The following is a 17277-nucleotide window of genomic DNA, read 5'->3' as shown; positions in this document are numbered from 1 at the left end:
TCCAAACATATCAATTTACTAGTTATTACAGTAATAGTTTGTGATGATTATTTGGACAAGCGCTGGAGAAGTCAATGGAGTTATTTTAAGGGTGAAAAATCAGATTACACTTTCCATTCCTTTCTAAAGTGGAGACCTGTGATTAGTTAAGGGGGGTCACAGGGAAAGTCATAAATACCTAAACAAAGAGCATTACAGAACAAATGCTATAGTCTGTGCCTCTACAGCTATTCAAAAAGCAGATAAAAAAAGAACCAGAAAAGGGAGGATCATTTACTGAATGGAACTAAGATCTCTCACTTGCAGTACTGTGGTAGCAGTCTGGTTTCCCGGATAATGGTCAACACTGCAATATCCTGCTGTGGAAGAGGCCAAAAGTGGTGTCAGTGTAACCCTCATGCCACAAAAATGACAACGAGGGAAGGAAACTAATGAGAACACCAACATGCTGATTTTAAAAAAATGGAAAAATTAAATGTGCACTGTTATCCAGATTGCCATCAGGTGAACAACATTAGCAAGATCTACATCAAATAATGTGTGAAAGACAGACTGAAACACAATGAGCCAAAATCATGCCTTGCAGAACTCTACTGAAGCCAACTCACTTACCTCAGGGAGGAATCTACACTGGTCTGTATTGAATACTGGTTAAAAACTAGTTATACTTGTTTTAGAGGGGGAAAAATAAACCCTGGGCACAGGCAAATTTAGCAGAAATGTTTAATGGTTCTCAGAAATTGTTTTATTGACTGGGATTAAAAAGATAAAACCCAAAACAAACAGAAGTTCTGACGAAATATTTTCAAAATTTAACATGAACGCTTTTCTAAACATGATGCCTTTTTTCTATTGAGATTTCTATTTGCACTTACTGGAAGTAATACATCATGTTTGCAGTATTTTACCCAGATGGAAGTGCAACTGTGTCATTTTGGATGGTACAGAGCTGAGATGATTTGGATAAGTGAAAGAAGCTTGCCATAAGCAGATAAACAAGAATAAAACGTGTATAAATCTCAAATGCTTACCATCCATAAGTGAAGCATTATTCTTCAGCTAGGTTCATCACCTTTCCTATTTAACATGCAACTTAATTGCAACACTGACTAAAACATTACTAAGGTGTAACGAAGCCTAGACCATCACATAATGACAGCTTCATATTGTTATTGGCAAAGAAAGAATATGCTACACAGGCAAATGGCACAGTGAAAATAGTTACATCACCACCGAGACAATGGCTTTAGTAGTCACTGGGATTTACACCATGAGCTGGCCAATGCGTTTCTCAGCCAAACGTAATCAGAGCTTGCTGCCTATGCAGGGTAAGAACTATTTACAAACAGTGATGTAGATAAGACGAGGTTGGAAATTATTTTCTCAAATAATGAAACAAGTAAAACAAAACCAGTGGCTATCTGAAACTTGGATACTTAAAACAGTTGGGGAGTGGGAGGGGAGGCGGGTTTCAGTTTTTCATCCTATCATTACATAAGTGACTTTGTAGGACACAAGATTTTTTTTTTTTTGAACATGACATCTGTGTCTTTGCTTGGGATTACAGCTGTAATTGTGTGTGATGACATAGGCTCCTTAGACATGTCAAGCTAGTCTACAGACAAAAATACACTTGCCAAGGATGAATGCGAGCTGGAAATTGTGCTAAATATTTAGAAGAATGGCTCTCATTTTCTCTTACTACAATGAAGTAATTTACTTCAATTTGACAGGGAAAGGAAGTTTTGAAGCAGATCAATATGAGATGAAGTGCATAATGTACAGTAATTACATTTTAATAAAAACCATTGACAGGTTTGCAAGTTAAATCATACAGTGCAATATATTTTCCTTGACTGGTTCATTCTTTGTATCTATCTAGTTGTAGCTCTATGACTCTGTATATAAACTTTACAGATCTATTAAGCATATATTTTATACACAAACTCAAATCAAACTGCTGGGACACAGAAAAATCAAATTTATGGACTCAAACTTCATATATTTTTTCTCCTTCTTTTAACTTATGCAACACATTTGACACATATGACTGCTTCATTAAGAATCTGATAAGCCAAAAAAAAAAAATCAGAAAGTAATTAAAAAATTCCCCCACTAAAAATTCCCATTCAAGGTTTAAATCACGGGCCTTAAACCTTTAATTCTGCAGCACATTTCTCTATCACGTAAGTGTTGGGAACACAGGGAAGGGAAATGCAGCATATAAAATAATATAAAGCACAGAGCTAATCTACGAAGAGTTATTAAGCACATAAAACAAGGAGTCATCACCAGTGTAAAAAATGCACAGTTCTGTCTCAGTTCATGGGCATGTAGCTACAAATAAGAGGGAGCTATGAACAGAGATGGAGGGCACAGAATGTCTCTTTTTCTTCTACTGAGATTACCGCTCTTTATCAGCAAGGAAATATATTATAAAAATATATGTATACAATTTAAAAGCTTTCCACTCGTTTGAAGTTTTCTGATGTGAAGATAAATCCTAATAAAGCTTGCAAAGTTGACCAAGTATTGTTCATTATATATTTTTGGGCATTCTCTGTTTTTTTGGACTTCTTCCAGCATTTCAGTGGACAGCTTTTTAAGGAAGGGAGGAGAAAGAAAAAAACCCTTTCCCTGTAACACTGAGAACTCAAACTCCACCCTGATTCACAAGCAGCACAGCTTGTTGCACCCAGCTCAGTGTATAAAGTGCTTTTGTTTCATTTTTAATACACAAAGCCTGCTTGTCTTCTTTTGCAGCTCCTCCCCTTTGCCACCCACTTGTATCCGATTCCAGTGGCACCCCTGCCAAGAGAATTAGGGAGTGCTCCCTGCTAAATGGCAGTCTTTGTGTGACCGCAAGTCGGCTGGTACTATCTCACAGAAACAAAAGCAGAAGCCATTTGCCTAATACTTATTAATCTCAGTTGCCTACGCCACGCAGCTATTAAAAAAAAAAAGCTTTAAACATGTTCACTTGCAGTATATAAAAGTGTATAAAGAAGCAAGCCCGACAATCTATTGAATTACTCATTCACAACAAAGTAGCTACAGTTTTACAGTCAACTACACACTTTATTAAACAAACAGAAAAGAAACAGGAAATTTCCCCTTGCCTGGAAAATGTTGCCTCCACATTCTTCTTCTTATTAAAAACCGCACATGGTAGCAGAGGGAGGGAGGGAGGGAGGGAGAAGAGGGGGGGAAAAAAACCCCACACAGGATAAAATACTACCACTTTCAGTGCGTTGACTCTCCTCTCGTCTACGAAGGAGTATCTTCAAACAAGCAATCCCACAGCCCACAGCTGCAACATCTCAAGACAAATGTCTCTTTGAACACGGAGGGAAAGAAAAGGCTTTTGTCCTGAGCTACAGAATAATAGTCTGAAATTGCTAGAGGAGTTACAGTCACCTCTGTGCAGCTCCAAACTCTTTAGAGCACTCCCTCCAGACTTTGCCGAAGCTTTTAACTAATCATAGTTCTTTCCCAGCCCTTGAATAAAATCATGTGAGTGCCAGCCAAAAAATCGTATGCTGTGCACACTAAAGGGCTTGTATATGTCAGGGTTTTTTTTCCCCCCTCATTGACTTGCACATACGCCTCTTTTCTTGATTGTCTTGAATGGATTTAATCTGTGCCATGCTGCAGTTTTTCATTACTTAAAGAAGTCAAACATGCTGCTCTATGTACAGTATATGGAACAAGGCTCCATGTTCAAACCGATAGCTTGCAACAACAATAATCCAAGGGATCAACAGCAATAGGGTTCAGAGATCTGATTTACATAAGCACCCAAAATTAAGGGGCCAAATTTATTCTTGGTGTGTAAGTCAACTGTATTTCAATGGGTTCACACCAGAGATGAAATCTGGCTCTTTAGCAGCGCCATTTGCATTCACAAAACTGGGCTAGCAATCCTGGAGATCCCTACTCCAGTTGGTCCAGATATCTCTGAGAACAGCCTTCACTGTGACCTTTTGGCTCATCTGCTTTTGGCTGAAATTAGGAAGTGTAGAGGGTGTTCAACAATGAAAAATAATGGAAAGGAGAAAACATCCATCCGTTCCTCGTAGCCAGACCCATACCTTAATCATAACACTGTTCTTCCTTGACATCCCATGCCATCTTAATGGGTCACCATAACCACCGTGACTTGCCTAATTAACAGATATATGTGCCCATGAACTCCCGCTCAGCTTTCCCTCCCAGTTTCCAGATGTTCTTGCTATGCCTATGGGCCCAATCCTGCACCCCCTTTCTCATGCAAGTAGCCCCTACTCAGCCATGTATTTTCACTTGAATCAATGGGAGCAGTTGTGTGAATATAGATGTGCAGTGGGTTCAGGACACCCGTGTAGCTTAGCATCCTCATTGCCAACCACATTTGCCCATGTATTCAGTTCCTCTTATACAGTAAATTAACTGATAGCATAAATCCTTTGCGCGCTGTCAATTTTGATCAGGGATTTCATTTGCTAAAAATCAATTTGTTAGGGTTTGAGTATATTTACATGAATGCTAGTCTGAATCCACGGTCCCTCAGTTATTGATTGTAGCACTTATGGCCCTGTATTAAAAGTAGCATGAATTTCATTTGTGTCCCAACTTTGGAAGCAATTGTGATTTTCGATTATTAATCAACATTTAGCCATTGTTCTCTTTACTTCTGTTGTATATTTTATTTATTGGCTGAGAATTCTTGCTGCTGTTTGTTTTGTTGTTGTTTTTGTTGACTGGGAATAGAAAAAATAACTGACCCAAACCTCAAACCAAACCACTCCATGGAGATCCTGTAAATCTGGATTCATTTCCTGGATCTGGCAGACTTTTAACATGATTGCGCAAGTCATGTTAGCCTCTCTGCACCTCAGTTCCCCATCTATAACACAAGGACAATAATATTGATCCATCTATTGTATGTATATGGTCCCCTTTACAGTAGCATCTGAGCACCTCAAACTTTTGACTGTATTTATCCTCACAACACCCATGTGAGGTATTATCCCCACTGCACAAGTGAGAAACTGAGGCAAGGGAGACAAAGGCAACAGAGGAAATCCGTGACAGAGCTGTGAATTGAATCTAAGTCCAAGGCCAGTGTTCTAAGCATGCTGCCTCTGTAGCACTATATAGCTATGAGTCACTGTGCAGTTCAGTGTAGTGAGGATAAATTCATTAGTATTTGCAAAGCTTCTGGGAATCTTCGGATGGAAGTTGTCTATTTAAATGGAAAGTTAAAGAATAAAAAGACCAAAATTCCCACCAGATGCCATGGAATCACAGTGGTTCAGGCCAGACACCCATAGTCTTGAATGGGGATTTGTTCTGCACAAGGACAGCACCATCAAGTCCAGCACATTTACAAAAAAATGAGATTGGAGGTTTTTCACTGAACAGATTTTAAAAATATAAAATATTTAAAATACAGAAAACAAAAAATATGTTTAAAGTCTGTTCGGTGAAAAAACTCCAATCTCGTTTTACAGGCATACACCTTTCTGTGGTGCACAGGGGTCCTGTTATAAGTACACAGCACACTGGACCAAGCGTTATTCAAGTCTTACTTTAGATATGCAGTTTAACAGCAAGGATTGTATAAAGCAGTGGTTCTCAACCCACAGCCCAATCAGCACACAGCTGCAGCCTATGTGACATCCTCCGGGCCATACGGGTAGTATATATATATTGTGTGGATGTGGCCCACATAACACCCATAGAGCTGCATATGCAGCCCACAATGATAGGTAACCGGCTGAGAACCACTGCTATAAAGCATGCTTTGCTTTCTTTCTGGAGAGCTCATAACTACCTAGTCTAACCTCTATGAAAGTCAATGGGAGTCTTTCTATTGATTTTAATGGGAGCTGGAATGTGCCCTTAAGACCCAGTTAGGCAAAGTACTTAAGCATCTGCTTAACTTTAAGCACCTGAGTAGTCCTCATCTACTTCAAAGAGATTACTCATGAACTTAAAGCTTAGCAGGTGCTTAAGTTCTTTGCCGTGGTCCCGTGGTAAGATAAAAAAGGGACTTTGTTAAACTCAATACTAGATGCCTAAAAAGGGTATCACGATGATTAGTTAATGTTTGTAAAGCACTTTTAAAACAAAAAGTACTATGCTAAGTATTCTTAGTTGTTATTAACAAGCAGATAACTGGCATAAAATTTTGACATAAATAAATACGAATATTTAGAAGGCCTGGGAATCTTATCCTAAATAATAGCATTAGTCTGTAATAATAACTGTTGCATTTCTAATGACTGCAGTGTTAACTGCTCTACAAGCCAAGCAAAACTGTATTTTGTTACTATCTACTTATATTCATCGATTCCAAGGCCAGAAGGACCACTGTGATCATCAAAGCTGACCTTTTTGATACAGGCCACAGAACTTCCCCAAAATAATTCCTGTTTGAACTCAAGTTTATCTTTTAGAAAAGCATCCAATCTTGATTTTAAAACTGGCAATGTATTAACATAATACACAATGGTGTGGTATAAAGGTTTTACCAACTCACAAGTGGCAAAGCGATAAGTGAATTATGTGGGTCACACCAAACAAACTCCAACAAACGTTTACGAACACTGTCTGGTGTCTTTTGCACATCACATAACTTGCAAAACTGAATCCTGCAAGAGTTAATCACTGTGCGTGTCAACACTTCCATAACTGAACTCATTCCTTTAACTTCCCTTCGATAAGTTCTTTGTGAGTACAATTCACATACAAAGGTATATACAAGAACACACTGAAAATGAAACCAAACCTAATAAAAATGAATCAAACTATTTCTCTTATTAAGGCTGGGAGGGAAGAAAGAGTTATTGTTATTTCTACTTGAACATACTTGGAAGACACTCAATACTATGATGATAGGGTCCATACAGGTATCTTGCGCATTAGAGAAATGACCTAAAATAACTTTCTACATATAATAGTGGCACAGTTTTTAAAGTCTAAAATCTCCTGGACTTTTGGGGCCAGAAACAAGTGCTGGGTGTACCCCATGGAGAAAAACTGCAAAAATCTCCTCTTTCCAGTGAGATAAAACAGCCAGGATCTAACCCTCAGCCCAAAAGATTCTGGCCCTTAAACTAGTTACCAGTGCAAGACTGAATATTGCCCATCCTGGGATTAAGTCCGCCATTACTTTGTTTTGGGGGGAGGGCAGAGCAAGAGGGAAGGGAGGAAGGAACATCTATGCTTAGGAGGAAAGAAGGGAACATTTATCTGATAGGTTGATTAACAACGAAAAAGGGTGTCTGTTTGAAGATGCTCCAGGGCTTTGAATGTTAGAAGTCATTCTGGGAGGGAAGGACTAGTCGTTAGAGATCACCATGGAGCCCCATTGGAGGCCCTATATAGTTAAGATTATGTTGAGTTCTTCAGTTAAAGCATGGCTCCAATGTCTTTATTAGGGATGAAATTAAAAGCATTATAACCCCACAAGGCAGCACTTGGAGTCTCTTGCAGACTTCCAAAGGACTGTAGCCAGGGCCTCTGGAAACCTTAGCAGCTCCTCAGGCCACTGGGAGATGGAGGGCCCCTTCCTCAGCTGAGCTCCCCTGAAGTTCTACAGTTGTAGACTACAGGGTCCCTGGGCTGCCTAGCTCCACCTCCCTTGTCTGTCCCTCCATTGTGGATTATTCTGCAGCACCCCGTGTCCCTAGAGCTAGAAACCATGCAGGGTAGTATGAGCTAGGGGAGACAGCCAGGTAGCCCAGGTACCAAGGGTGAACTTATCCATTCCCAAGGTCACTAAGAAGCAAAGAGGCAACCCTTGACCCCCTTGAGCTCCTTCAAGTTTTCTGTTTTAACCTAGCTTTTACCTGAGGAATGTGTGTGCTTCAGCTGCAAAACATATCTACTTCAAACTTTAGCACTTACAAAGTGAGGTGTGTAAAAACGGGTGTCAAAGCCCCATCCTGGCTCAGCTGAAGTGGGCTTGCTCGTATAAAAAAGAAACTCTAAAGAACTACTCTACAATAGCAGCCTCCCCTCTACAGCAGAGCCCAGGAACTCAATGCAGCTTCCCCCTCTCCAGAAAACCTTTTCCTGGAGAAATTCCTAAGCTTCACAGCAGAGGGGAGTCTGGAGATCTCTGGGGGAGAGAAGCAGCAAACGTTTCCCTCTCTTAAGGAACTCAAGTTCCTGGAGCTATAGAAAACTGTCTGCAATTGATGCTGGTGTTCTGTGAAAACGACTAGGGCCTTAGTGCAGTAGAAAACCTTATGCACCCAGCACAAAAAAGTGGCTTTTTGCTGTTGTTTTTTAAACATGAGTCTTATTTAAACTTTAGCTACACAACTGGAAAGTTATTGTGAATAGGAGGTGAGCATTACAAATATGGAAATGACCAGCTGTGCTATTTGACGCTGATGTTTCAGTATCCTTATAGCTTTGACAGTGTAGATAGGCATAATATAGGCAGGCATACCCACTTCCTTTCCTCCCCACACCTCCATCAGAACATAGAGATATATGTAACCCACTAGTGACACCATCCAACAGCATGATGTCCCCTCTCAACCTTTCCAGACTACTGTACCCCTTTCAGCAGTCTGAATTGTCTTATGTACGTCATTTAAAAACTACTTGCTTACAAAATCAGACATAAAAATACAAGTGTCACAGCACACTATTACTGAAAAATTACTTACTTTCTTATTTTTACCATATAATTATAAAATAAACCAATTGGAGTATAAATATTGTACTTACATTTCAGTGTACAGAGCAGTATAAACAAGTCATTGTCTGTATGAAATTTTAGTTTGTACTGACTTTGGTAGTGATTTTTATGTAGCCTGTTGTAAAACTAGGCAAATATCTAGATGAGTTGATGTACCCCGTGGAAGGCCCTTGGTTGAGAACCATTGCCCTAAGGGACTTGAAATCAAACTTCAAGCTTCATGAAAATCTGCAGAACTTTCCTTCTATTAAAGTATCTCTCATCAGAACAAAATCTCATTGAGGAACATGCTGGATACTGTTTCAATTATTAAAGCCTGGTGTGATCCATGAAGTATTTAAAATGTAACATAATTCAGCTTTCCATTTACACTGTAACTTCCATCGCAAAGTATTTGTGCTTCACCTTGATTTCCTGGATGCCATCAGGACCATTCAATATGTAGGCACATAGCCTCATGCATCCAATTGTCTGTCTAGAATTATGTGCCTGGTCCAACTCCCAAAGAGTCTTTTCACTGACCTCAATGTGAGAGGGAAAGGTCCTAGGTTGGTAGAGAGAATAAAACTGCTCTGACAACCAACCTACTCTTGTCCTTGACAAGTTTAGTACCAAGTTATTTTGCCTTTGGGTATGCAGAAGGCATTTTGAAGTTCGGGTAATCATAGCTGCATCCACTAGCAGGGGAAACGGATGGACAAGTCACAAATCAGCTGGGGGAGTTTGGTAACTGGCAAGGAGAGGTGAGATATATAGCAGGAGCTCAAGGATCACCAGAGAAAGCTGAAAAAAACTGCTGGTCAACATATTAAGAAGCAGAGGAAGAAGGAGTGAAGGCCAATGGAACTTAATTGTGTGTCCACAGGAAGCATTGGAAGTTGACAGGGGACACATGACAGATGTTCAAATAGGGGGAGAGTCCATATGGGGAACTAATGGATGCTACCAGGAAAGCTAAAACAAGTGTCTGGAAGAGGAAAGGCTTAATCAGGAGTGAGACAGGACAGCTCAGGCAAATAAATAAAATTAGCAAAACCATTGTTAAGGCTTTTTGTTGTGGTGGTAAGAATACCTCACTGACCCCACAAACTTTCCCATCACTGTGTGGGGTTTGAGTTCTCTGACTACTGTTAAAGACAAGGTGGTAAAGGCAGTTAAAATCCCACACAACTCCCTGAAAACGTTCCCCTCCATGTCCAAAATAGAAATATGGAATTTGGTCTTAGTGGTGTGTAAGAAAAGCTCTTCAAGAATTATATCATCCATGAGCATGACAAAATACATTCCATATAGTGTTCCCACTTGGCCCATTGCATATTTTCTTTCTCTTGAGCGTAGATATTTGTCTTTGTGGCACACACAACAGCCATATGGCACTACAGAAGAGGAACAGCAATCACATGTAATTTGTCCTTTGTGTCTATCACATCTCTTCCTATCATCTCCCATTGAAACTATTTATTTGCTCACATTTATTAAAATGGAAAACGTAGATCAAAAAAGACACAAAAACCAAACCATCCGTACAGGATGCAAACTGTTTTAAAAAAATGCAAAAATCAAATGCACACAACTAGAAAAAGCAGTATTTTGCAGTGTGTTGATGTCCAAATGAAAAGTGGTGCCTGTAAAAATTGTCTTGGTGCAGTCTCTGTGTTGGAAGAAGTACAGATTGCTGACAGAACAGCACAAAGCAGTCAGGCAAAGCCCACGGAAAGAGGTGCATTGATATCAGCCATCTGGACACAAGGAGGCCTAACTTGAAATCACCCCTTGGGATTCAAGGGCTTCAAAGGTATTTTGAAGACTACATGTACAAATGTAGACTAATGAACAGATTGCCAAGGGTTGTGGCAGAAGCCTCATCACTTGGGACAGCTGAAACGACACGATGAAAACATCAGAAAGCAAACTGGATGGCCCTGTTCTTGGTTATGGTGGATCTGGATCCAAAGGTCCAGCTGCTACAAAAGCAGCACTCTTGCTGTGCACCCATATTCTGATCAGAAGTGTTTTCACCCCTCCTGCCCCCTACAGCACAGGTAAGCTGCACACATGGGGCACATAATTTTCATCACTGGGCCAGGGAATGGAAGCTGCATACTTGTGAAACACACCCCTTGTCCTCATAACCCTTCCAGGACTCTTGCTGTGGCAGTTTTGTGGAGTGGCAAGGGCTTCACTGTATGTAACAGACTTCCACCGTTCATCCTCTTCTGCTTGCAGATTTTCTATTAAGCAAGTAGGAACAAAAGCCAGCAAGAATTTGACCCTTTCTCCGCTCCCATATATTGAATCTACAGTCCACAGAAGTACATGAACGATACCCAATAAACTCATCTGCAAAAAACACACACTATAGTTTTCAGAGTGACCCATATGGAAATCCTGTTTGTGCAGCACCCTTAGTGCCTTGCAGGAGAGAAGGGAGGAAAGAAATGGGACTGGATCAAGACTCCATAACCAAACACACCCAGTCTTTGGGAAAGTCCTTACATGGATCTGACTTTTCCAGCTAAGGTATCTCTCTCTCAGTGTATAATTATAAATATGTATAGGAAATGTTACCCACTCAATATACTCTGTCCATTTTGGAAAAAGGGAGTGGTTGAAGAAATACCATAGTTAAGTATAGAGGAAAATAAATCCGGGCATTAATTTAAACAACTTGCCAACATACTGATTTTCCAGGCTACAAACCATACCTTATATTGCATTCAGTGAACTGACAACTTGATAGTTCAAGCTATGCAGGTTCCTCACAAACAAGAGAAAAAACTGTGTAAATCAGCAAAGCATCTGGATCAGTTTTTGGAAAATGAAAGTGGTTTAACCTGATTCACTGTCCCGCTGCCATATGTATGTTTTAAAGTTGCATTTGCACACCAGTAACCGTGAAATAATAGACATTTAGTGGAAAATAAAGAAAATGCCAGACTTTAAAGTATTTGTGGCAGTTCAATTATGGTAACATTAACCACTTAGGGTTAGACTTTCTGATTATGCTAAACAGAAAATGCTGTAAATATTTCCAAATAAAATGTGCAGAAGTTTTTCTATGCACTATTTTCTAGCTTCCATTACTAAGAGGCATTCCTGAGATCTTACATCAGCTAGAAAACAGGACAACAGGGATTACGTTTAGAAAAGTTTCAATGTTGGGCATATACAAAAGCAGGAGAGGATGCTGATCGCCATTTCATATTGATTTATAGTTTTCATAACTAATTTGACGTTGCCCCAGCTTCACAAATGGGATTCCTATCCCTGCCAAGATTATGAAAGAAGACTGTTCTGGTCTGTGGTGGTGGGTTGTTTTTTTAAAAAATAATTCCTGTTCTCCACTTCTACTTGCTGTTCTTCTTCTGTGTGACTGATAGCACTTAGTGTACTGATGCAAATAACGTGGTCATAACCTCCCACCAGTCAATAGTACTCTAAATAAGCAAGATGCTACCTTCCTTATGGGAGCTATGATAAAAAAGTGGGGATCCGACTATGTATTTTCCCCTTCTCAACTAAATTTAATTGCTGCTCAAAAGTAAGGAGGAAAGAATGGTCTGTGCAGGTGGGTCCCAGATGTGGGGCCTCTGAGAGTGGAGAACTGTTGCTGGAAGTGACATTAGCCATCTGGCCCGGCTGCAGACATTGTAGCAGTAGCTAATAATGTTCACAAAGCAGTGAGGTCTGTTTTTTTAAAAAAATACTGTTGATTATTCTGTTCAGTTCCAGACAGTGGGATAAAATAAAGAGTTTTATGTACTGTGAATGCTCAGCTCACAGCGAAGCAAGTCAGGTCATTCATATACAGCAAAAGGGAAAATGATAAGAACCTCATTTAGAGCTTTCTTGCAATAATTACCATGTGTCTCAACCACTCTTGACTATTTTCTGACTCCCTGATAAACTGACCATTATTCATGACCAAACACTCCTTCCTATTAGAGAAGCAGGAAATGTAGCACAGTGCATGCCTCTGCTGTCCCCCACCCTATGGTGGAAACATGTCAGGTACAAGCTTTCAGTAGCACACCTTCAATCTCAACTTCAAAAAAATTATTCAAACGGCCCTCAAACGCTATCCTATACATATAGGAGGCAAATGGAATTTCAGAACGGTCATCTGCATAGACAAACAAGTAATCCTTCAAAAATTATAATTAAAATTGCTAGAATGTAAAATATTCTCAACTCAAAGTGTGTGGCCTTACCAATGGAACTGCCATTAATGCTAATTAAAGTCCGTCTCATTAAACTGAGACGCCATCCATATGGAGTTTCTTCTTCTTTCCTTTAGAAAAACTGATAGGTAATGGAATGGTGAAGCAGAGGCAGTGACAGGAGGTGGCAGAGCTTGCCTCTATAGAGACATATCAGTCCAGCAGCTTTCAAAAGCGCTCTATTCTGGCATTTGGGTTTTATGGGAGCACCTTTTAAGTTGTTACAAAAACCAAGCTATTCCTCTTAGGAATCTAGCCCAGTCTTTTATTAATGTTAATTCCAAAGTCGACATGGAAGCCTGTGGTAAGAGACAGTTGTAAATGAAGAATCACCCAAGTCAAAGGCAGCCTCTAGAAGTGGCACAGAGTGTGAAATAGAAGCAGGCAACGGCCTCAATTCCCTATATAAATGGCACAGATAAGTTGTGACCTCAAAGTGGAGTTGTGGCCACAAGGGGGCTGCATTGTAGCCCTTGCCCTGGGTTGGGTGATTGGATTTGAGCTTCCCAGTCCATCTACATTTCTCCTGCAGTTTCATCCTAAGTGATAAATTTCAGGACAATGTCCACAAACTCTCCAACAGCCTAAGGCCTATACCTCATGGCTTATGTGAAGAACTGTCCTTTGAAACACTTTTTCAAGTGTTCTAAGCAACCTCAATTCCCACTGAAGTGAATGAGGGCTGAAGATGCTCAGTACCTTGCACAATCAATTCCTCAAGGGTCTGACTCAAGGCCCACTGAAGTCTACGCAGTCTTTCCACTGGGCATTGAATCGGGACTTTAATTTCTAGTTCACCTCTTTCTTGGTGTTGTTCTTGGTACTCACCACTTCTTTCCCTTGTTTTCTACCCTCTTATTTTCTTACTTTTCCTTTTATTCAGTCTCCCACCTCTCTCTGAAATCTGCATTCAGACACTGAGAAGAAAGGTGACAATTCAGTTTCATAAGAGAAAAGGCAGCCTGTTGCAAGTAGATTTCTCAGGGACTGAGTCTGCCAGGTGCGGAACACCCTCAGCTCTCATGATTTCCCTAGAGTAGACGTGCTCACTTTCCCCCAGGACTGGACATGAGGGAATGAGACAGGCAGCAATACAAGGAGGCTGCTACTGGAACTGAAAGTTGATTTACTTGTACAACTAATGCTTTATCAGTTTGTTCATTTATCAATTAATTATTATTATATTTTTAAAGATGTCTCCCAAGACACATCAATAGAATACACATGGGTCAGCGAGTATGGGGAGACATGTTTGTGGTTAAAGCTAGCTTCCCAAAAAGCATGTTCCATCTCAGATGTCAAAAAGAAGGGTTTTACAAGGGACCTGTTGGTTCATCCTGCCCTCACCCGCCTCAACCCTACCTAGTTACAGTAGTCTGCGATGCTGTTCATTCAGCAGCAGAAAACTCAATCTCCTTGCCAGTCTTCTCTGAAAAGATTTCAGACACCCCACACAATGCAGTCCTTTTTAGCAACTTGCGCTCTCAAGTCACACTTTATCAGAGTTTACACTGGATTGAATGGATCATAAAATTGGTGTACTGGACAACATAGAAGACACTACCAAAACAAAAAACCTGGCTGGTAAAATAAAGGTTTTGTAAGATCAGGGGAAAGTATAAAATCTCTTTCTGGGGTCTTGATTAAAAATAACTTCCTAACTCATTATGACATAGAAACCACAATGAATAATATTAAATCCTGAAATCTTAGAATATTAGGGCCGTGGCTCATTTAATCAATTTTTTTTGTCTTAGAAAAAAAAGTGGGATCAGGAGATTGAAATACCTTCCCACATTCTAAAATAGTTCATGATTCCTTTCTACATCTTCAGACTCTGCAACTTTATAGAACCTGATTGTTTACTGACTGATGATAGGGTGATGAGCATATCTTGAAATTGCAAAGGCCATCTCAAATACTGTAATTTTTTAAAAGCATGGTTTTTCTGCTCTTACAAAGTCTACTCAGACACGTAAAAGGACACTTGATTTCGCAATCCGAATTTTAGTTTTGGGGTATTAGGGTGTCTGTTCTTTTCCTGGCTAAGCTTTCTGTGACTGTAGCCAGCCCAGATTTTTTTTTTTAACCTTTTGTGATTTCAAGGATGCTAAATCTTCTTTAACTACCTAACTGCAAAAAAGACACATAGAAGCAATATTTCTTGTGATTTCCTTTCGAATTCTACTATCCGAATTTCACTAAACTTTTTGGACATTCACTGTTGTTGTTCTTATTGTATGTGAAGTTGCTATGTTTTTCAGAAGGAATGAAGATAACATAAATTTTTTCATTATTAACTTTCAAATTCTTTTGCCCCCCATCAAGCTTTTTTGGCTTCTAACTAGATAATTGCCTTTATTGTAAAACTCAACTCTAATAAGTCCTCAGACAGTACTAATTTCATTTGGTATTATGACCTATCGAAACGGAATTCTTTACTCACTGATTTACGTGATTTGTGGACTTAGTATTTATATCAATAAGTTTTATTTATGTAAAAAAAAATTGAAAATATAAAAAGGGGGAAAAGTCTGGATTGAATCCATATGATCCCTTCTCCAAGTCCTGACACTTCCTAGAAAACTTTGACAAAACATTCTATTCGGAGAGAATTATTTTTCCTTCTGTATCATTTCCCATGGTGAAACACTATTCTTGTGTTAAAAAAGCCAAGAATACAGAAAAGACAGAAAAACAATTTAGCTTATAAAGATGAGAGAGCCAGGTTAGAAAAGAGAAACTCTACATCAGTAAACATGAAGCTTAAGAACTGTGTAAACACTACCTGGTCTTTTTAGTATTAATATAATTAAAGAACTAGGAAAAGAAGGAAAAAAGGAAAAAACATCTATGCCCTAATACTAATTTGGGATACATATATTTTAAAAATGAGTGGACACATTTTTTATATACTAGTGCTTTTACACATTTGAAGTTTAAGAGTACACATTTGTGGTGTGTGCCTAATTCTCCTCTTACACCAGATCAACAGTGGTTTGGGTTCACAAACTTAAGTGGCACTAGTTCTAAATTAGGTCCATAATGCATATACACACACCCCCTACAAACTTCGTAGTAGTCATCCATTAACTTTTTCAGGTCCCATAACCTGAAAATGGCTTGTCTGAATAACTCCAAAAAGTTCTCCTCTGGCATAAGCAAGCATAATTTGAGACAGAAATGAATTCTTGCAAAAATAAGAGGTGGTTCAAATTGAGGCCTAGAATGGGAACTGTTTTACAGTCTTAACGTTGGCATTGCTACCATGGCTCCATAGTATCTCTCACAAACCTTTAAAAAAAAAAACTGTACTGAGTACAACGTACATGGGCCTTCAGATCTCTTGCATACCTGTGGCCCCTTGGCTAGTTTGTGAGGACAATAGCTACTGAGCACATCTGGGAGTTTAGAGAACTCCACTGCAGCTTAACAAGGTCCCTCTGTAGCCAGTGGGATGAAAGGGATGGGGGAAGAGGCGGAGAGATCATAGGGTTCATGGAGTCTTCCATATCCATAATGTGCTGAAACAATAACTCAGTGTTGCCAAATTACATCCTCAAAAATGGCAGACTAGACCCATGGAGTTTCTTTCACACTGGTTAATGATGCCGCAGCTTCTAGGCCAAGTGATTTTGGAGTTATGGATGGGTAAAACATATCAAGAGCAATTGTAAAAAACTGTAACCCACAATTTTTAAATATAATGCCTTGTATGACGAACCTCAAATTCTTTCATGATTTAAGACTAAACACTTAAACTTTCAGGCTGGAAGTTAAAGCAAGGTGCAGCATCAAAAATGCCCGTTAATTTAGGGAGTTACTAAGTTTGGTTCCATAATATATTGCCTCATCCTTAAATAAAATATCGAGTAATGTCTCTTTTATCTTGGCTTCAGCAGAAATTAAGACAGTTGCTATAAAATCTTCAGTGTGAAATTTTCTAAAGCGTTCGGCACTGGCCCTACACGGCTCCATTGATGTCAGTGATAAAACTCCCTTTAACATCAGTGATGAAAATCCCACTCTCCGTCTCTAACAGGCTAACGTGGCCAGATGCTGAGCCCCTCCAGCAAGGTACTGCGTGCCCACATCTTCCATGACACTAGTCATGCAGCCCCACTGGCCCAAGTGGGAAGTGGTATGGAAATGCACAGCTGCACAGGAAGCTATGGGAGGGCACAATCCCGCCCCGTGCAGCCCAGTATGCGTGTACCATCCCATAAGTAGTGAAGCCTGCTCCCTCCAGCACGGTTGGTTCATTCCACAGGCCAGTGGGAGGAAAAGGGGGGCAGAAGAATGTATTTCAGAGCCTTGGCCAGCAGCTCTTCCCCCATCCTTACTGGCTGATAGAAGGAG

At 39.8% G+C, this 17277-nt stretch overlaps 1 protein-coding gene across 6 annotated transcripts in view; it reads right to left on the bottom strand.

Annotated features, from left to right (window-relative positions):
* Positions 1-17277, bottom strand: part of CTBP2 (C-terminal binding protein 2) — a 224409-nt gene that overhangs the window by 30768 nt on the left and 176364 nt on the right. The window contains exon 1 of one of the 6 annotated variants that reach the window (XM_074959182.1): positions 3120-3189. The exons of the other annotated variants lie outside the window; for them this stretch is intronic. Within the exon in view, the coding sequence (XP_074815283.1) occupies positions 3120-3141 (22 nt within the window). The 5' untranslated portion in view covers positions 3142-3189. Of the gene's footprint in view, positions 1-3119; positions 3190-17277 lie in introns of those variants that run through there. 6 annotated transcript variants of the gene reach the window in all.

This window comes from Natator depressus, chromosome 7, assembly GCF_965152275.1.
Source record: "Natator depressus isolate rNatDep1 chromosome 7, rNatDep2.hap1, whole genome shotgun sequence".
Taxonomy (NCBI): Eukaryota; Metazoa; Chordata; order Testudines; family Cheloniidae; genus Natator; species Natator depressus.
The sequence above is the reverse complement of the archived record's forward strand: the minus strand, read 5'-3'. Positions and strand labels throughout refer to the sequence as shown.